The 23,082-nt window shown below is 34.7% G+C and overlaps 1 protein-coding gene and 1 pseudogene across 1 annotated transcript in view; one reads left to right on the forward strand and one right to left on the reverse strand.

Annotated features, from left to right (window-relative positions):
• The window catches only part of CARD14 (caspase recruitment domain family member 14), a 60,153-nt gene extending 40,140 nt beyond the window's left edge, over positions 1-20,013 (reverse strand). The window contains exons 1-3 of the mRNA XM_051996650.1: positions 19,803-20,013; positions 17,859-17,996; positions 4,447-4,772 (exon numbers count right to left, since the gene is read on the reverse strand). Of these exons, the coding sequence (XP_051852610.1) occupies positions 4,447-4,772; positions 17,859-17,996; positions 19,803-20,013 (675 nt within the window). The remainder of the gene's footprint in view (positions 1-4,446; positions 4,773-17,858; positions 17,997-19,802) is intronic.
• A 667-nt stretch (positions 20,014-20,680) lies between these two features.
• Positions 20,681-23,082, forward strand: part of LOC127561387 (ADP/ATP translocase 3-like) — a 43,645-nt pseudogene continuing 41,243 nt past the window's right edge.

Here is a 23,082-nt window from a genome sequence, read left to right on the forward strand (position 1 = left end):
AAACCTCAAAATTTTTGACCAAAATAGAAACAATAGCTATTCACTCTGAGTCAAATCAGCCAAACAATGGCCAATTAGGACTTTTTCAGGGACCTATAGTTAGTCAATCAATGAAAGCCAAAGTGATTTGGTTTTAAGACTTGATCCTAAAGAAGGAAATCTAGTGGTAAATCCAAGATATTTTGAGAGGTTAAAATAAACAAACAAATAAATAAATAAATAAATAAATAGATCAAGCAGTTCTACAACAAGACAAAATTTGCTCAACTAATAACTCGAGTCTCTTTGTACATAGTAAGCACTTAATAAATATTTGTTTAATTTAATTAAATTTTATCAGTTCAATGTTGATCTTTATTAATTTAGTTCCTTCTCTAATTTCATGCTCCCCCAAACCTATATTTATTATTGTCTTATTTATTTTATTTCCCCTTGTTAAAGTTTTTAAAATTTTATTTTTAGTTCCAAGTTTTCTCCCACCCCCTTCTTTACCCATTGAGAAATCAAGAAATATCCATTATGCATATGAAGTCATGAAAACTATATTTCCATATTAGTCATATTGGGGGGGGGGAAGGGAATAAGAAAAGAAAAAAAAGTTTAAAATAATGCTTCAATTTGCACTTAGAATGAACAGTTCTCTTTCCAGGGATGGACAGCACTTTTCATTATGAGTCCTTTGGAATTGTCATGGAATAATTCTTGAAGCCAGAAACTGGGTCTCTCTTATATCCTTAAACAAAAGCTTGACATTCAGATGTTTATTCAAAAGGATGGCTGATATATTTGGGAAGAAAAGTTTTGGAGCAGATTGATTACATATGTGAAAGCATGACTGAATATATCTTAAGCCTGTTATCAAGTCTTTCTTCATTTTCCATTATTTTTTATCATCCATACCATTTTTCCCCTCTCCATTTGCCCACAGAATTGAGAACTGACAAAATCTGTATGAATGGATAGTCTGAGTGAAGACATTTCATAAGAATGTGACCTTCACCTATGTCCCAATTGTGACTTGAGACTTTGCAATATTAAGTTGAGCTATAGCTAAAGGCTGCAAGTGTTTGATTATCTTAGATAAGCAACCATTTCCCTCCTGTTTCCGCCCCCCCCCCCCCTACACACACACCTTTTCATTAGCATTTAAATACTTAATAGATAAAGTGTGTTCTGGGGTCAATATTTAGTCTTTGAGTAAATTAGAATTGAACAGCGAAAGGGAGAAAAGGTCAAGGGGTGGGGGTTTCTGGTCTATAAATCTTTGTGTTTTACACTCCTTTACTAATGACACTTTGTTAGAAGTTATGAGTTATATTAGTCTCATGAGATCTTAATAAATTCCTTTTTTGCTTTTTCTTACTTCAAGAGTCTCTGATAGTTTTAGTGGTAACTACTGTCCCACACAGTTTGGGGACTCATCCAAGATGTTTCCTGTTTGTGAGGGGTCTCTCCTATACCCAATCCTTGGGCAGGTGCCATCCAAAGAGTTCTTTGGTGCTCCTTGGACTTGGTTTGGGAATTCCTGCTCTGATTGGGTTAACTCCCAAAGAGAGAAACATGGAGAAAGTAAAAAAGGAAGTGGGGCTACAAAAAATTAATTTGGATTAATTTGGTTCAGGAGACAAGCCAGCAAAAAAAGTTTGGAATTGGTCCCATAAATTATGCATAACTTGGGAGAGACAGGAGGAAGGAGGGGGTGAGCAACTGGTGAGTGGGGAGACATTAAAAAGAGGATAAGATATTGTGAATCTTGAGAAAGGCCCATTCCCCTAAAATCGAGTGAACCCTCCATACTTTTCCTCTATGAAGGAGTGGTGACTGCCTGGATAACTGGGATTGGGATTGGGAGAATTTAGGTGATTAGAGTCTGTAAAAGTCTCCAATTTCCCTTTGATATTGGGAAAATTTTAAACGGTTTGAGTCCATAAGGATTCTCTTATTTTCCTTTGGTAAAATTGGGTGAGTCCTCCATAAAGAGAACAAGATACTGTGAACTTTGGAAAGGAATAATCTAGCTGGCTCTTTAAAAAACCAATCCCCAAACAAACAAAAACAAAAACAAAAAAAATTATCTGGTGTCCCAGGAAGATAGCCCTTTAGGAAGAATTGGGACAAAGTATTAAAATGTATAGAGATTAAATACTGTTGTTTTGTTTGGTCAGGTACCCCAGGAGGAACTGTCCATCCCCCAGGTGGCTCAAAGGAGCCTTCAATACCTGGCCGGCTGGCTCCTAAGGTTTTGGCTTCAGAACTCCTCTCCTTTCTTCCACCCCAAGAGGGAATGAGAATGGGGGCTTGATTAATTTATAAATGCAGTTTGTGTTTGTGTGTGTGTGAGAACCTATGTTTTGTCTTCTGTTTTTCAGTCATCTAAATTACAAAGGAAAAGATCTGACTATTTAGGTTTTAAAAACGCTTGTTTTGTACACAATTGGACTTGTGCAAAAAGCTAGAGAGAGAAAGAGGACTAGTTCTGAGATGGGGAAAGTGTTTAACTGTCACACCAAAAAGGGAAAAAAAACCTGACCTTTTTGTGGACCTAGAACTGGCCAATTTGTGTCTGCAGACATCTTTAGTTAAAGTTAAAGAACTGCTAAAACATTTTAGCAGATTCTGGGATTTTTGAGATTAAGTTTTAAATTGCTTGGCACCATCTCTCAGTCAGCTAAATTGAAGAAATATGTGTGCACTGATATTGAAATATTGCTAATAGAAATTTCAATCTATATTTGATTTGAAATTTAAAAATTTGGTTCTCTGGTAACTTATCTAAAGAGGTCACATGTTTGTATCTCCTAATTAGACCATGTTGCTTTTTAAATTGTATATTGGGTACTTGTAATAATTGCATAAGCTATGCTTTAATATTTTGTCAGCCCAGATGAATATGTGGTATAAATTTTGTGAAATTTGATCTAAAGCTATTTAGATATTATATATATTCTGAATCTTAAGGTTTGTCTTGCTTTCTCTCTTTAACAAAAAAGTAAAAGCAAGAAAATTTGACATGTTGGCACATGTGAAATTATAAAACAAATTGTATTTGAAAGGTGTGCAATATGTTTAAAGATAAATAAGAAGGTCTTGAGAAGATGTCTCTCTGATGGAGGGAACCTAGCTCCAAAATATTCAGATTATGTTTTAATGAAATGACACCAGTGGGCCTTCCTTACACTCCTAGAATGCAAAATACTTGGCTACATGCAGTTCCGGAAAGGACCAAACATCATAGGACTGCGGCCTCTTATTAGTGTTCCCCGATGCAGTAAAACTATTTACCAAAAAACCTCTTCGTCCCCCAACCTCTTCCATCTCAATATTTATTCTTGTCCCTATTCTGACTCTCACCATTGCCCTAACAATTTGAACACCACTACCCAACACACTTTTAGACTTAAACCTAGGGGAAACTGAGGTATTGTAGGAATAGGTGGAAGTTTTCCCCTAAGTTTTGCTGCTTTAAGAGGGGTTAGTGGAATAACATTGGAACAAATTGTACCTAAATATCGGTTGGTAGGAACTATTGATTCTGATAAAGGAACATATTTTACTTCTACAGTTTTATAAGAAATAATGGGGAGGGATTGCAAATTGAGTGGCAATTCAATATATCCTGGGGATCTGCCCTCATCAGGGAAAGTGAAAGGATTGAATTAGATTCTTAAGAAACAGATTACTAAATTGGTGTTAGAGACTAAATTACCTTGAACCAAATGTTTTCCTGTTGCTTTGTTCAAGAATTAGAACTGTCCCCAGAAGTGATCTGGGACTTTCTCCATATGAGGTGCTATTTGGTTTACTTTTATTTGGAAGGAAAAAGGGAAAGACCCTCTTTTGAAACAAAGGATAAGTTTTTAAGGAATTATATACTGGCAGTGTCCTCATCCCCTTTAGCCTTAAGAAGCAATGATTGGTTCAAACAATACCTTTGGAGTTTGCAGTTCCAGCATTTAAGTATCTAATAGGTAAAGTGTGTTATGGGGTCAATCTTTAGTCCCTGTATAGATTAGAACTCACTAGCTAATGGGGGAAAAGGTCAAGGAGTGGGGCTTCTGGTCCATAAATCTTGTGTTTTGCAGTTTGTGCTTTGCCCAGGACACCTTGTCTGTTAAGAGTTGCCCTTTCTCGTGAGATCTTAATAAACCCTTTTTTGCTTTTTCTTACTTTGAGAGTCTCTGATTGTTTTAATGGTCATCACTGCCCCACACCCGTGACTAGTATTTAACTTTTGGGCTATGCTGACAGCTTGTGCCTAGGGTAAAAGATCTGAAGCCCTTAATTCATGAATCCAAGAAGATGGGATTGTGAGTATATCAGTGGCTGACAAAAGTTTCAGAAGAGAGAACAACATTTTGTAAAAAAAAAAACAAAACAAAAACAAAACAAAACCCGAAAACCAACAAACCACAAAATAAGAGCTGTTGTAAATTTGTCCCTCCTCACCTCCTCCTGCAGACTCCGGCAGCGGGTGATGGCCAGGTCCTTGTCTTGCAGAGCACTGGTATAATGCATAGACAAGTTATACATCTCATCCTTCAGCTTCAGCACCTGGTGGAACTGAGTGCTAACTTCCCTCTTCATGCGGTTGTGCTCTGCTTCCTTGTCCCTTAGGTTTTTATTCTGGGCTCCCAGTTTATGCAGATTCTCCTTTAGTTTATAACAATGCTGCTGCAGTGCCTGGCTTCTCAGCTTCTCCTGGGACAGCTCCTGCTGGAGGGTGTTGATAGCACCAGCTAGGCATTCAGTCAGCTTAGAAGTATCAATGAGGCCTAAGGGGAAAGTCACTGAGTGGGTTGGAGTCCTCCTTCTAGGACTTTGGGAGTCCCATGTGATTCCTTCCATGCTCTGCCCTTTCTATTTCTTTCTTCAACCTAATCTCTGGCTGTACCCCTACATAAATCCAGGGCTTCAGCACACATTCAATTCTTTTTATCCCCTCTGATCTTCTACCTGTTCCCTACCACCTTCCATGTCTATTGTTATACTTGCTTATCTCATGGGATCATTGGACAATGTTTAGAGCTAGAGCAGAGCACTAGGTTATTCTGTTATCTTCTCATGTGTGTGATGCCTTTTTTCCTGGGATATCTCTATGCTATCGAGCCCATCACCCAGAGGAGGGAGAGGCCCTCTAGGATATTCCCATAAGTATTCATAATATCGTCTTCTTATCTTTTTTTTTTTTTTTTTTTTTGCTGTGGCTCCCAAGGAGATAAGGACAGACACTTCTAGTATCTCCTCCCCTCACTCTTCTACAAGGGAAACTTTAATTACAGCCAGGAGGGGAAGGAGAAAGTTGGTGCAAAAAACAGGGTTTACTCTCTTCAGTGAGAAGGGGTACTAGGGTAGAATTGTATATTTATATTCTCCTAAATATCCTTAGTGTAAGGGATACAATTTTTACATTCAAGCTAAACTGATTGCTATTTCTTATTAGGAGAAGAAAGGATTAAAGTTCTATATCCAAGGCCTGACTCCACTAGGAACACTGAATACAAATAGCAGATATCTATTGATAGCAAAACAGAAATCAGGGAAAATATATGTATGAGAATTTATACCTGCTGCATTAACATTGGTATTAGCTACTCAATTTTGCTTTTATCCACCATTTTGTGAAGTTAAGGTTCAACTCCATGTAAGTTACCTGATTTAGGGAATTTCACAAGAGTACTCCCCTTCCCCACTGTCACCTGACTTAAAGATGTCACAAGAATACCTCTCTCCCTCTCACTCCTTCCAAACTATATATTAACTGCTACCAAGAGTCTTGGACCTGTTTTTTTTTTTTTTTTTTTTTGTTTGTTTGTTTTTTAATAACTGCAGGCATTGCCAAATACATTATTGCCTGGATGTAAGTACTTGGTTTCTTGTTCCACCAAAACATACAAAGTGAGGGAATTCTCCCATTGTGAGTAAAATATCTCGGGATTATCATTCCCATAAAATCAATTACCTATTGAACATTTCAAACTCAATGTCCACCAAGCATCTTAAACACATGCCCAAAATAGAATTAATTATCTTTCTTTCCCCCTTCCCAACTTTCCTATTATTGTTGAGGGCACCATCAACCTCATAATCACCTATGCTCACAAACTCTGTCATTCATCCTCAACTCCTCACTCTCACTCATCTCATGTATCCAGTATATTGATAAATTTTGTTTTTACTTTCACAACGTCTCCTATATATGTCCTTCTTCCTTCACTCATGGGATCCCAATCCTAGTTCAGACCTTAATGACTCTTGGCCTATTCAATAACCTATTATTTGGTCTCAAGTTTCTCTCCACTGCAGTGCATCCTCCACTCATTTACCAAAGTGATTTTCCAAAAGCATACACCTATATATGTCATCTCCTCTCCAGAAACAACACCAGTAACCCCTTGTTACCTCCAGAATCAAATATAAGGCCCTCTAGCATTTAAAGCTCTTCATTTACTTTGTCTCTTCCTATGCCTTTTTACCCTTTACTTCTCTCCATTCTACAATCCAATGACACACTAACTCCTGTTATGTTTACCTTCACAATATCTCTCAAATGTGTTCCTTTTTCTGTATTTACAGGCAGGAAGGGAACAAATGTTTATCAGATATCTATTAAGTATCAAACACTATTATTAATGTATTAAAGACTTTATAAATATTATCTTATTTGATTCTCACAACCCTGGAAAGTAGATACTGTTGTTATCCCTATTTCCCAGTTAAGAAAACTGAGACAGAGTGCAGTTAAATGATTTGCCCAGGGTCACCCAGTCAGCAAGAGTATAAAAGTCAAATTTGAATCTAGCTTTCTGATCCTAGACTCAGCATCTATTCTCATTAGAATATGAACTCCCTTAGTGGATTAATGGAGTAGGTTAGGTTCACAAAACACTATAGTCAATGACTATAGTAATCTAGTGTTTGATAAACCTAAAGACATCAGCTTCTGGGATAAGAAGCTAATTATTTGACAAAAATTGCTGGGAAAATTGGAAAATAATATGGCAGAAATTAGGCATTGATCAACATCTAAAACCTATACTGAGATATGATCGAAATGTTTGTAAAAGGCTAAAACTCTTGAGTTGATGCACTGAGATGGACAACTGAGCACTTAAGGCTAATTACCAATTGGACAATACTCTATAAGCATATGCTTGGAAAATGGCCCTCTCCACTATTCTGTGCTGGCTCAATAATTGGTGTATACAGAGAACTGTAGGAGGATCTAGGGGGTGGAGTAAGACTAGCCAGAGTCACTTTGGCAGTAGAGGAAGAGAAGGAAGTTTGTGGAGATTCTGCATCCATCCAATTCACTTCTACCCCTAAATACCAAGAATAAAGACCAAGGACTTTTGCTTATCCTGACTCTGGCTGATTCTAAGGTATCCAGGGTGCTAACTTGGTCTTCACAAATGGTTTTATGATTTAGACATAAAAGGTGATACTATAAGCAAATTAGGAGAACAAGGATAGTCTATCTCTCAGACCTGTGGAGAAGGAAGGAATTTATGGCCAAAGAAGAATTAGAGAACAATAGGAAATGTAAAATGGACAATTTTGATTATGTTAAACTTAAAAGTTTTTGTACAGATAAAACCAATGCAAACAAGATTAGAAGGGAAGCAGAAAGCTGGGGAGGAAATGTATACCCAGTGTTTCTGATAAAGGCCTTATTTCTAAAATAAATAGAGAATTGACTCAAATTTATAAGAATACAAGCCATTATCCAACTGACAAATGGTCAATGCATATGAACAGATAATTTTCAGATGAAGAAATTAAAGCTCTTTCTAGAATATGGAAAAAATGCTCTAAATCATTATTGATTAGAGAAATGCAAATTAAGATCACTCTGAGGTACCACGTCACATCTCTCAGATTGGCTAAGATGATAATGATAAATGTTGGAAGAGATGTGGAAAAATTAGGACACTGATACATTTTTGGTGGAGTTGTGAGCTGATCCAACCATATAGGTTAAATATGTGCAATTCTTCTAAATTTATTTCCACATTTATTATGCTACACAAGAAAAATCAAATCACAAAGGGAAAAAAATGAGAAAGAAAAAGAAAGCAAGCAAACAACAACAAAAAGGTGAGAATAGTATGTTGATCCATGTAATGTCTGGATTAGCTTTCTGGAGATTATCTGGACAGGCTTTGGTTTGTAGGTGGAGTAGTGATGAAGGAAGAAGAGCCACCACGAGACTAGTCAAAGATGAGTCTATAGTCTTCTCTGTGTCTATGTGTGAACTCTGAGTTCCCAGTTCTCTCAGTCCTTAAATACCTCAGTACATCACTACTGTACACTGAGCATAAGCCAATGTAGAACCATTACACACACTAAGTATATGCAAACTAGAGTGATTACATCATTACATCACACTAAGTATATGTTAAGTAGAGAACCATTATCTCATCAATCACACTGAGCAAACACCCTGCTGTAAGTATCTTTGTTTCAAGTATACCTTTCCAGAGTCCCAGCCCTCTACAAATCCACGCTCAGTTTCTACAATTCTCTCTGGTACAGATGACTCCATCACAAGTCTACTGGAATTGTCCTGAATCACCTTACTGTTAAAAAGAGCCAAGTCCATCACAATTAATCATCACATAGTCTTGTTGTTGCTGTGTACAGTGTTCTCTTAGTTCTGCTCACTTCACTTTCATTTCACTTAGCATCAGTTCACTCTAGGCCTTTCTGAAATCATCCTGCTGAGCGTTTCTTATAGAATAATAATATTCCATAACATTTATATACCATAACTTATTCAGCCATTCTCCAAATGATGAACATTCACTCAGTTTCCAATTCCTTGCTACTACAAAGAGGGCTACTGCAAACATTTTTGCATATGGGTCCCTTTCCCTTTTTAATGTTGATCTGATTTTTCTTGTGCAGCATGATAAATGTGAAAATATGTTTAAAAGAATTGTATATGTTTAACCTTTATTGGATTATTTGCTGTCTCAGAGAGGGAGAAAAAGGGAGGGAGGGAGAAAAATTTGGAACACAAAGCTTTACAAAGGTGAATGTTGAAAACTATCTTTGCATATATTTTTTAAAAATACAGAGCTATTATTATAAATACAAGAATATGAACTCCTTGAAGGCAGGTTTTCACCTTCTTTTATATTCCTAGTGCTTAATCTTGTGCCTAGTGCTTAGCACAGATATATAGTAAGGCTTAATAAATGCTTATTTACTGATTGATGGAAAGCATACTAGTTACTTGACATCTGAGCCCATTACAACTAAAGTAAATCTTTCTTTCAAATATTTCTTACAAGGAATTATTCAAGAGAAACAGCATAAAATATGGAAGAAAGAAAATAAGATTAAAAATATTTAATGCAAAGAGAGTAAAAGATAACAGATGGAAAACCTGAATACAGTGTTGATATCCTGAACTGATGTTAAGAGAACTGGAGTGAACTTATAAGGAAACAGAAATGTCACTAGAGATGGAACAAGTTTTTTTTTTTGTTTGTTTTTGTTTTTGTTTTTTTTTTTAAATAACTTTTTATTGACAGTACCCATGCCAGGGTAATTTTTTAAAACATTATCCCTTGCACTCAATTCTGTTCTGATTTTTCCCCTCCCTCCCTCGACCCGCTCCTCCAGATGGCAAGCAGTCCTTTACATGTTAAATAGGTTACAGTATATCCTAGATACAATATATGTGTGCAGAACTGAATAGTTCTCTTGTTGCACAGGGAGCATTGGATTCAGAAGGTATAAATAACCCGGGAAGAAAAACAAAAATGCGAGCAGTTTACATTCATTTCCCAGTGTTCTTTCTTTGGGTGTAGCTGCTCTCTCCATCATTGATCAATTGAAACTGAATTAGATCTCTTTATCGAAGAGATCCACTTGAGATGGAACAAGTTTAAATAGATTGTGATCAGTATAATTGAAGATTCATTTCATTGTCATCCCAGATCTATGGTAGACAAGAATATGGGCAAGCTCAAATAGAGGGATCTTTTCTCTTTTTTTATTTCTTGGAGTGGGTTAATTTTGAAACCTGCTTCCATTTCAAGATATTATAAGTAGACATGCACTGCCTTCTGTCTAGGTCTACCTCAACCTCATGCCATTTTCAAGACTTCCTCACAGAGAGGAGCAAAGTTGCTTTACATACCAATTACAAATTATCAAGCTTTTGTTCTCTCCTTGAAAGAAACAAATTGTTTTGTTCTACTTCCAAGGCCAGCTGCAAGTTTATAATCCTGCCTGCTGCCCATCATTTTTCTTTTACATTTATAAACACAAGTAGGAAATGATTTGTAATCAGAATCCACTTGGCCAACAGAGGATATTGTCAAAACTGTCAGTCAGCAGATACCTCCTCCTCCTACTGCACAACAACAATAAAGCTTTCTTCATATTCTCTAAATTTTGAGAACTGAGGGATTTTTTTCCATGATGTATATAGTTCATTATCTGGGATAGAGTGGATAAAACACAGGCCATGAGATGTCATGAACTCGGCACTTGTCTGCTCAGTAACTAGATTCCCCTATTTCTTTCTTTCTTTTTTAACAGGTAAGAATCTTTATTCCTGATTCTATCTGGGGCTGTTTCTGTTTTGGCTGGGTCCCAAAGTCAGAATTCTGTTCTGTTGTGTTTTGTGCCAGCTGAATCCTTTCTGAAACCCTGCTTTTCTTTTCTGTCTGGGCAGGTTCCTTGCAGTGGAATATGGGAGGGAGAATCTTTTTTAAATATCACTTGCACTCAAAACAGTGTGCCAGGTTTAGAAGTATAGATTGCTGTTGTTCAAGACATGACCTTTGTTCTTTGCCTATTCCAGGACAAATGTATATGTCTCTTTAAGGGGATCTGCTAAAGGGCTTGAAACTTCCACAATCTCAATCCTAGGGCCAGCCATTAGTCACCAGGCTGCCTGCTGGGAAAGCACTATAGTCTTGTATTAATGATGCAGAAGGTCTAAATCCTGCAGATCATTATATTCTTCTGGAATATTGTAGGAATTATATTCCTCTTCTCCTGAGATGTTTTTTATGAGCCATCCATGGGAACTCTGAACTCCTACCTTCTCCCAGCCTTTGTAGGGGCAGAGGCTGAGCCTTTCCTTACCAATGTGGGCGGTGAGCTACGAGTTGGATCACTCTAACTTCCACCTTAACAAGTATCTTCTAAAGGCAGAGGCCCACCTCTGTAGCTATCGCCATGAGCTAAGCTGTAAACTGGGGGTGAGTGAGTGGGGAAAATATCTTTTAAATAAGCCTTTCCCTGTTTGCTCCTGAATCTGTGATGAAAACAGGCCTTAGTTTAAGTAAGTTAAGTTTTCTCTAAGGAATCTCCACTATTTTGGGGATTCATTATTTTCTCAAGACTTGAATGTTTTAATGGTCAAGTGATATGATAGGGATAACCTCCTACTAGGTAATTTCCCTGAAGGAGTAAACATTTGATTTCAACATTTTATAAAAGGAAACATAAATGCTTCAACTCACAATACTAAATTAAAAGAAAAATGGGAAGCTCTCTTTGAATGGCACACTAAGTCTTCCAATGACACCTATATATATTTTTTCAGTTTCATTTCTGTAGATTGTGGGTTAAGTGATTTATCCAGAGTCACACAACTAGTAAGTCTCAAGTGTCTGAGACTGAATTTGAACTTGGGTCCCTTTCTCTTTAAGTGTCCTTTCTTTTTAAATGTATATATGTCAGCAAATTTTTCATTTTTCTTGCTTTCATCTATTAAAAAAAAAAAAAAACAAGATGGTCACATGGATAGAATTCTGAACCTTAAGTTAGAAAGCTCTGAATTCAAATCCTGCCTTAGACATTTGTTAGCTATGTGATTGGGGCAAACCACTTAACCACTGTCTCTGTTTCCTCTTCTGAAAAATGAGTATAACAGAAGCTTTTATCTCAAAGAATTGTTGGAAGGATATAATGACATAACATTTGTAAATCATTTTGCAAATCTTTAAACCTTGTTATACAAATGTCTGTTTTCACATGGCAGAATTGATTCAATCAGGAGAACAAATAGTTACATTAAATTTAGTTTCTGCCAGTTTTATGATGAAAAATAACTTTTTAGTAGGAAGCTTTTATGATTCTAAACTGTCTTGTGTTTGAGTCCAATTTTGAGAAATTTAATCTATTCATTTCATTTTGAATGGTAAAGTATTCTGGTCAAAGTAAAAAGAAGATAATGAGAAATAAACAGGGAGAAAACCTCTCTCTCATTCCTAAGATTTATTGAATTGAAAATGAGATGAGCCAAATTCACAGCTCCACAAGAAGAAAAAAACCCAACATGCATGAACTTTGGAATATAAATTTGAAAACTACAATGAGAAAAAAAAATGAGTTTTTCTGATTTTATTACAAATTGCTACTGGTATCGGTAATTGGGAATTTAAAAATTTAAATATTTACAGCTAGCTTGGTAAGGGCTGTTCCTTAGAAACAAAAGGGTATTTTATTGTTCACTTTTTTATGGTTTCACTGTCCCTCAAATATTTATTAGTAAAAACTTCTTAAATTACTTCTCTACTCTGTTACATGTCTAATCATTCCAAGTCTAATCATTCCATTTTAAAAATGCATTGTCCAATTTGAAACTTTTTTCTGTTTTCAGATATGCAAAATCCTATCTTTTTTGCAATCATGATTGTATTGGGAATTTTGCTTTGAATTAATATATTCCAATACCTCAACATTAATACAATTTTTAACATTTAGGCTGAATCTCATAAATGTTAGTGCTATCAAGCAGAAAAAAAAAAGCCAACATGCATCCATTTTGGGAAATGATTGTCTAATATTTTCATGTGCATGACATGTACTTCTAAAATTATTTTGGCTTTAACATCCAGAAATAATAAAAACACAAGAGGTTTTGGGAAATCAGAAATCTTATTTTTTCTCTAAAGAAAAATCTTTAAGAAAACCTTAAGAAATCTTCATGCATCTTTAACCAAAAAGCAAACTGAAATCATGAATGACCCTATGTTCTTATGGAAATTCATGATCCTTTAAATATGGCCATTAGAAAATTGGTTATATATTCTGAAATTTTAGATTGACAAAGGCTATCTGAATCTTTTTAGTTCCTACATCTACAAGTGGAGGTAAAGAAAGAGTGGCCTCTTTGGACCAGAATAATTTCATTTTAGAGTTAGCTTCCATTTCAGTATAAATTTAGCAATAATGACTACTCTTAGTTTGGGTTTTATCTTCCTCCCTTTCTAATTTTAAATCCTTTTACAAGGACAAGAACTATTTCTTATTGATAAATGTTCAAAGAGTATGAACAGACAGTTTTCTGAGGAAGATATCTAACATTAATAGCCATGTGAAAAATGTCCCAAATCACAACAGATTAAAGAAATGCAAATTAAAACAATTGGAAGGTTCTGTATCATAGCCATCACATTTGCAAAACTGACAAATAGGGAAAATAACAAATGTTGGAAGAGCTACAGGAAAACAGGCATATTATTGTACTGTTGATGGAACTATTAATTGGTAAACAGTACATTGGAACTAAGCCCAAAAAAACATTAAAGCATACTTACTGTTTAACCCAGAAATGTCACTGCTAGATCTATCCTCCAATGAGATCAAGGGAAGAGAAAAAGGATACATATGTACAAAAATATTTATAATAGCTCTTTTTATGGTGGCAAAGAACTGGAAACTAAAAAAAGATCCTGCAGAATGGTTAAACAAATGACAGTGTTTGAATATGATAGGAAATTATTATAATGTAAAAAAGAAGGCAACGGATTTAGAAAAAACTTGGAAAAATCTGTATGAAGTAATACAGGGTAAGTTAAGCAGAATCATGAACACAATTTTGATGATGACTACAACTTTGTGAAGGAAAGCAATTGTGAAAGACTTAAGAACTCTGAGGCAATGGATGATCAATCCCTAGATCAGATAATTACCTCTTGGGAGAAAGATGTTTGAAAATCAGCATAATGACCAAAGCATGTATCTATTTTCCTTGACTATTTTTATTTGCTGTTAGGAATGGCTTTGGAGAATTGAGAAGAATAAGACATGAGTAGGAGGCATGTAACTGGGGAGTAGAGATAGAGATATGGGATGAAAATGAAGAAAAGAAAGAAAAAAAAATCAAAGAATCATTAAAAAAACTTAAAGAAGAGAATAGGAGAAAATTCAGAAAGAAATTCAGGCAAACAACATAGTGTTGAATATATCATGTTAAATTGTATGTATCTTTTTTTTTCAAAAAGGTGTTCATAACAGAAATTTATGATATCATTTATATATAATACTGTTTGCTGTTCTTTCTGTATAGAAGCTCTCATATTTGTTGATATTTACAAAATTTTGAATTTTAAATTTTAAAAGGAACAATAAATAAGCTATTTTCTGGGTTTTGCTAAACCCTATTATCTTCTTTGTAAAATTTCACAATATCATTATTTCAGCTTTATGCCTGTTAATATTTATCATTGACCTTTGCCTTGGAATATATTATGAATGGAATGATTTGTTAACATATGTAAGGAAGTATGAACTAATAGATTTAGCATTTTGAAACATAAGGACTTGATACAAAAGAAAAAAGCTTATAATATCATATTATTATGTTTTTGCTTTATGAAAAAAAAGCCCAACATTTTGTGCTATTAATGTTAACATAGTAACAATTCAATTCTAATTGTTAACATTAGAACTTAATGTGTGAGGTAGAATATTTTGGAACAATATATAATAATTATGTGTAATTATAATAATTCATGATTATTATAATTTTACTCTCATACTAGTACAACTATTTATGCTGATGCATCAACAATCCACCAAGCAAAGAAAGATGCCAACAGGATACTATAGGGGGGTGTAAGGCATTACATGTTCAGATGTTAACTCAATTCCAAAAATGTTTAGCTAGTTTGGGGTGATAGTGTCATAAAGATGTAGTAAGATCCCCTTACACATTTCTCTATGGTTCTTCTTACCTTTGATTGGAAATATTTTTCCATCTTAAGGACATGTATACATTCAAGGACCTCTTTTGCTCCATCCTCTCCTTCAGAGCTATAGCTTACTTAGGTCCACCATGAGCAAAGTAGGAATGATTATGATTAAAACAGTTATAAGATATTGTTTTAAATTTCCTTTTGAAATTTAACATTGTTTTTAGAACAGTCCTATATGTCAGGCAAGTTACAGTGGGAAGCCTGCAGAAGTGACCTAAGCAGTGAATCTCCCACCACAGGAACCATTTGTAAAATGGTTTCTTTTAGATATTTATTTTTAATTTGACTATATTCAGGATGGACTGAAGCTGTTTCTTTGAATATTTATTTGTATTTTTTTTATATATTTAAGATGGATTGAAGCATTCTTTTGAAAGAAAACAATGCTGTTACAGTTATTAAAAGACTTTTTAAAGGTTTTTTAAAAATTTTATTCTCTATCAGTAGTGACAGAGATGCTCATTAGATGGGACACATTTCAAAGGAAATTTTCCAGGCTTTGAAGATCTAATAGCATTTTCATTGTCTAGTATACTGAGTCCATAGGGAGAAATTGGATGACAAAATGAAATTCTTAAGATTAACACAGCTAAAGTTTGATTTGTGCTAAACCTGAATTTAAGTAGCCAAATGCTCTTCATATTACTCCAATGTATATTGGGATATTTGAAAACAGAAACCAGAGTCTAATGCCACGTAAAATTTTCATGATAAGTTTGATGCTAATAGTAGTTTAACTTTGAGTTACCCCATATCAAACAGATTTTCATTAAACAGATGAGAGAAGAACCATGGTTGGGCACTAATGAAATGTATTAAATCTGTTCACTAATATTTTGCTCAAACCACATGATACTTTCTACCACAGTTTCAGACCAGAAGACCAGGTCTACAGGAAGATGCATCAATGGGGAAAATGTACTTTAGCCTTGCTGAACTCAGGACCCCCCAACCACCATCTACTGTCAAGGACATTAGACACATATCTTAGATATCAATCTTCCCATTACACTACAAAACAATCAGATACCTGTCTCCTGTCTTACATCATTGCACTTCATTGTAACAAAGGGAAAACATGGACACATTAGCCTATATATAGTCTTTCACCTCTTAAGTCACATAACAATCAAAGATAAAAGCTATACCCCTTCTCTGATTTAGACATCTAGTTCTGGATTTGCAATTTCATCCAAGTGTTGTTAATCTCTATTATTTATTTGTGCTTTTGACTTTTTGTTTTTTTCTTATTCTACAAGTCTCCAATGTCCTCCAGACAGAAGTGTCAGATTGTTTTATGACATGATGTGGCTATGCATATCTAAGATACATGACCAGAGGGCTTTCTGCCATCTCAAGGCTATCAACAACATTCAATTATTTCCTTAACTCCTGTTCCAAAGACTCTATATGCTATAATTAGAGAGTTATCAAAGATGGATGTCATAGAGTAAAGTATTAACATTTCAAATAGGAAATATGGAGGCTCAAAGAGAGATCTCATTTCCCTTTCCATTGACATGAAGGACTCTTCCCTGAAATTAGCCTCCATTTCAATTTAAAAAAAAAAAAAGAGCAGATATTTCTCTGTATTTGAATTTATCTTTATTCCAACCTACTTAAATGTCTATGATAGAAAACAAGAAAACAAAAGTAGTTGCTCTGATAATTGCCCTTGAGACCAACAACAAATTAGCAAATCTCTGTTCTCTCCTTAAAAAAAGCAAACAAATTCTGCTTACAATACCAGTTATAAATACTTTATAATACAGGCTAACTTTTCTTCTATTTTATTCATTCTTTATTTGATTATGCATAATAAATATGCATATATAAAATGTATATCTATAATATACATATATGTGTGCCTATGTATACATATCTACATTTATGTATATACATGTATACCCAAATACTAGTAGAAAGAGGCTTATATATTGGCTGCCAATCAATTGGTGCTTCTAACTACCATGGCTTGTAATAAAAATAATAAAGCTTCTTTATTTAATATGCAACCTAAATTTAGTGAATTGTGAGAGGTTTGCTAAATGACCCAGAAGCAAGAGCTGAGCTTCTCCTTTTCTTTCTAGGTCCCCTTACACAGCATGAGTGTGTAAAGAATAATGTTGACTGACTTATTACTATAAATATTTTCCCCCATTCTCTTCTCTAAGGGTGGTTTGTCAGATGGTTATTTCCTCTTACTTCCAAAATACTAAAAATAGAAGGGGAAAAACAGAATTATTGCAGGTTCAGATTCCTTGGTTTAAAGAAAAGCAAAACCTGCAAACAGTGGAAATAATGATAAACTAGCATTTATATAGAGACTCATGGTATATAAAATAAATATATTCACTTTTGTCCCTCACAACAACCCTGGAAGGGAGATATTTTTCCCCATTTAAAAAATAAGACAAATTAAAAATAAGGAGTGACTTATCCAGGATTTACAGATAGGATTGGAGGCTGAATTTGAGATCTTCCTAACTCCCAAGTCCAACACACTATTTACTTTGCCACCTAGAAGCCTCGCAGCTTTCAATTTGGAGTCAGACATGTGTTCCAATGCTAGGTCTGCAACTTACTACCCAGGTGGTAAGATACTTTTCTCCTCTGGGTCTCAGTTTCCTCATATGTAAATTCGGTAAGCTGGAAGAGATAATTTCTGAGATTCCTTCCAGATCGAAATTTACAATCCTATCTATGAACCTTAGTTTGGTCCACTGACAGAATAGGACTTCCCCAAAGGGTATTTTGCTATTGTCATACTTGGGAGAAGGAGGTGTGACTTGTTTCTAAACTATTCCTTAGGAAGTTCCTTTCAATTTCCTAAAAAAAAGCCCCAGATCTTACCACGGAAACTATCAGAGTCAACAGAGGGTTCCTGTCCAGTGATCAAGGTGTAAATGTCTGGATTATGAAATTTCAGGCTCTCCAGAAAGGCAATGGCCCCAGTTTTACCTCGAGTCTTCAGCACATCCAGCAAATATCCTATGAAATAGAAGTATCATTTAACAGACATGAGCATAGACTAGTCAGTCTTACTATGGAATGAATAAGGTAGAAAACCTAATTTTTGATGGAGGTACAAGAAATGAGTCTTAAGGTGAAATCTAGGGGTCCTTGGAAGGGGATCATATTATCCCCTTATTATACCTATAAAAGGAAAGGCTGGGATTTGATTTGTCCTCCCCAAATTGTTGATGTAACCACAGAAAGTAAGGGCAGAAAGGATTCTTCCTATGGGTATGTGAATCTGAGAAAAAGTGCACCCCAGGTTTATCAAGGCAGTGTTTCATATCTAATTTTTTTATAGCTATACTTTTCTTAATATACTTACTTATACTTTCTTATTTATACTTTCATACTTGCTTTACTTATACTTAATATACTTATACTTTTATACTTGTTTAACATACTTACAATACTTATATTTTCATATTTGTGTTATTTATACTTAATTATATTTTTCATACTTGAGTTATTTATACTTAACTACTTATACTTACTGTACTTATATTTTCACACTTGCTTTACTTATAGTTAATATACTTTTATACTTGCTTGACTTATACTTACTATACTTATTCTTTCATACCTGTTTTACTTATATTTATAGTTACATATTTGCTTTACTTATACTTACAAAACTATCTTAGCAAACACTTGGTTCTGAATTATATCAATCACATGTTTGGTCTCCATGCCAACAGCAGTGTCATTCTTAATCCTCAATAACTATTCCTCAAGGAATAATCCTAGAATTTTAGCATTATAATTTTAAATGGTGAAAGGTCCCAAAAGTCTTATACTTTACCTCTACCCCCATATTTTATAAATGAGGAAACTGAAACTGGGAGAGGTTAAGTGATGTTCCCAAACCTATAAAGATAATATGTAACAGAGCTGGGATTCAAAATCAGGGCCTCTGATTCAAAGTCAAAATCTTTTTTCTCTACATTGCACTGGGCACTACCTTTTCCTCCAAATTCCATTTTTTTAACTGTTAAGAAAGCTCTTTGACTCCCTAACCTACTAGAGTTGAACTTTCAGTCTAGATTAAATAAGTTTGCAACATTTTTTTCACTTGATTTGCCATTTTATGATCTTCACTTCAAACTATAAGGAGTCCATGGAAATATCTGCAGATGATTCTCAGTATCAGGCCTGGATCTAATCATGTAGATTCCATTACTTAATCAATCTTATTCAATATATATCTGAATTTTCTGAAAAATTATACTAATAAACATGAAAATATATGTTAAATAATGCCTACAGCTGCATCTTCAGATTTTAAGGGGAGAAAATATGGAAATATTCATGTTATACACACATGAGGCCGTATAAGAAAGACCATAGACATTCTATTTCCAAGATGCCTAAATGTACCTCCCAAAAACAAATAATATTGACTTCTTAACATATTATCTGCTTATGCCACTGACCCAGGTCATAGCTGAAATATTTTGAAGGAATTTGGGCATTTGCCTAAAATACTATACTTTTTCAGGAGATGGAATTCAAAGTAAAGTGAGCATTCACTTTGTTTTTGTTCATAACCCCCTGGAATCTAAAGCAAAATATGTTACCTATTCCTAGAAGTCATGTCCTCAGAAGTCTCATACTCAAAATTCCCTTCCCTTCCCCACCATCATCTCCAGATGCTTCAATATGGAGTCTGGGATGAGAAGAATTACAGACTGATTAGAACTGTAGAGGCCAAGGGTAGGTACACAAAAGACACAGTAACTTGTGGGCTTGACCTGACTTGGGAAAAGGATCTTAGACTCTCACCAACTCTCATAGCATTGTTAGTGAACTTGGGACTGTGCAGAACTTCTTCCTCATCCAACTGATCCAGCACTTTCGCCTGTCGGAGGTAGGGAGTTAGCCGACTAGGGCAGACATTGCGGACAATCTTATATCGATGGTTCTCCATTATTTCCCACAGGTTCTCCTCATCCAGGGTTGTCAGCTCACAGTCTTTGGGGCATAGGTCTGCCATTACTGGAAGCTTAAAAAAAATAGAAGAGGGAGAAGTAAAAACAGGAGATTTGGTATCAACAAGACATTAAGTTTGATTTTCTTCACTGGTTAATTGTACACTATTTCGAAATCCAATTCTTTTTGTATAGCAAAATAGCTGTATGGACATGTATACATATATTGTATTTAACTTATACTTTAACATATTTAATATGTATTGGTCAACCTGCCATCTTGGGAGGGGGTGGGGAGGAGGAGAAAAATTGGAACAAAAAGTTTTGCAATTGTCAATGCTGAAAAATTACCCATGCATATATCTTGTAAATAAAAAGCTATAATAAAAAAAAGAAAGGAAAAAAAAAAACATTAAGGAAGCAGGGTGGTTGGTTATACAATTAGCATCTACACTATTTAAATTCTCTTTTTATATTTTTGAAATAGAAAAGGAAAAGACTGATGAAGAGACCAGGAGTTATAGCTGCAAAATCAACAATCATTTATGGCATTTATACTTTCTGTACGAGGCACTAGGGATACAGACAAAAAAAAAAACCAGTTCCAGCTTTCAAGGAACTTACTTTTATTAAAGGAGACAATATATATGTGAATAATTGCAGACAAAAAAATACAAAGTAAATCAAAGTTAATATTGTCAGGGAAGGGAATGAGGAAAGGCCATAGATAGCATGAATCATTGGAGTGAACTTCGAAAGGAAGCTAGGGATTCTAGGAAGCAAAGGTGAGGGGAGAGTGCAGTCCACGTATTGTGAAAATGAATAGAGATAGGAATTGGAATATCATTTTTGGAAAAAGAAATTTTCTTTGGTTTGTGTCCAATAAGGAGAAATATGTAATAAAAATGGCTTTTTATGTTCACCTCTGTATCACTAACCTTGATGAAGCTGGTGAGAGGGAGCCAATTTCATATTGTTTTTATGAAGGTCTTTTTCTCTTTGTAGGACAAGAAGAAATGGGCTAAAAGTCCAATTGAATGACTAAGGGAGAGAGGTATTTTCATTTCCTTTTATGGATGTCTTTTATTCCTTTTTTTTTTAATTGGAAAAAAACCACTTGCATCCAATGCAATTCAATTTTGTTCTTTTTAAATTTCATATTCTGAATGTCTTTTGTTATTTAATTAATTAGTTAATTCAATGCAATTTTATTCTTTTTTATAATTTAATATACAAAGGGACCCTTGAAGTTTTTGACAGAGAAGACCGCAGCAGTTTCATTTCATGAATAGCAGTACAATTAAAGCTAAAATAATTTGAAAACCCTTTCCTACAATATGCCTTTAAATAAATCAAGAAAGATAAATGACAAGCTTTTCTAATAGCCAAGAATATATATATATATATATATATATACTTTCTTGGACTTTGTAGTTCAATTCTGTGTAACCCAAACAACATGCATGTGGGGAGTAGGGATGTGGAGGATGGTCAAATGTGTATATTCCATATTTTAGAAGCTCTTAATCTATTCATTTCATTTTTTTTTAATTGTTAAACTACTTGACCAATAGTTTAGAGCACTGTAGCATCCCACGATAGTTTTATTTAATTGCTCCTTAGAAATGGAAAAAATTTTTATACATGGCTTCCTTCAAGTCCCAGCTGAAGTCCCATCTTCAGCCTTCACCCATTCTCCTTAATCTCAGTGCCTTTCACCTGAGACTACCCCCTAGTTTATCCTGTATATATCTTATTTGTACATAGTTGTTTGCATGTGGTCTCTAAGAGTGCCTTAAGAACAGAGATTTATCTTTAGTCTTTCTTTGTATTTTCTTGCACTCAGCACTTAGCCCTAACAGGCACACAGTAGGTGCTTAAATAAATATTATGCAACTGACACGTATTTGGCTTGAAAAGGACTGAAATGTTATAGATAATGTACTGGGAGTAATATGGCTTTTCAGAACTGATTTCTGAGTTCCAGAATAAACGTGCTCTCCATTCCCTTTTATTTTCTGAAGCTGATTTGCATGTAATCAATGGACTGGTTGCCACTTTATGGATTTCTGAATTACAAAGGTTAAATCTTCCTGCATCTTGGGTTTTCTATTGTCAAAACTAAATTTGTTCCCTTGTAATCTCTCCATTTGACCAGAAGAGGGCATTTTAAACAACTCTACACTGTTCAAGAAACAGGTGTGGGCTGTTTGTCCTTGTTCTGGAAAAGGACCATGACATCAGGAAGGTGATGCCATGACACGCAAGTGCATTGGATTTAAGTGGCGGTGGGGTATGCAAAATTACCAGCCTTACTCTCCCTCTCCCCCCCAGAGTCATCTATCTGTGTTCATTGGCAAGATATAGATCAGAACTTCCAAAAAAATGTAAATTTTGATCACTGAAGCAAGCAAGTATTGTTGGTGCTGAATTACAGTCATAACACAATGTTCAACATGATCCTTTACTAATTTATTCTTCTTGAAAGTAAAAAAAATTATTAAAAACATAATATAAAAATATAAAATGTGTACCATATCACAGGCTTGCTTTGTATATAAATGCATAGAATATATACTTATGCAATTTTGTTTTTCTTTCTCTTTCTCATTCTCAGAATTACTTTTTTTTTTCCTAATAGTCATTTAGCCAGTAGAGGATCAGTTTTCAGATTATTCAGTTGTGGTTTTTTCTTTTTTACCCTTTTCTGTTCCCTTCCTAAGTTTGTTTTTAAAAGGCTTAGGTAAGAAAATAAAGATTAATTTTTGATACCTTATATGATAATACAAAGTGCTAGACTTCTTTTGGAAATGCATTTGGACAAGTTCTTTCCTATTTGGAACTAAGTAGCCAGCTTTCATTCCTTCTATTAAAAACTTTGTCCAAGTATCATGCCCCAGCTGGTTTTTTTTGACATTCACCAGCAAATGGGTTATACAAAATTTTTAGCTTATAGTGGGAAATGACAACTTTTCTCATATTCACTAAGTCATGGTTTAGCAACATATTTAGAGGACCTCAAGACATATTTTTCATTTGTACTCAAACTATAAACCTTTCCCAAGAAATTTTTTCATTTCTGTGAAAGCACTAGTTCTAGACATATCCCAAAAGGTTAGAAAGGATGTAAAAAT

Source organism: Antechinus flavipes, chromosome 4 (genome assembly GCF_016432865.1).
Source record: "Antechinus flavipes isolate AdamAnt ecotype Samford, QLD, Australia chromosome 4, AdamAnt_v2, whole genome shotgun sequence".
Lineage (NCBI taxonomy): Eukaryota > Metazoa > Chordata > Mammalia > Dasyuromorphia > Dasyuridae > Antechinus > Antechinus flavipes.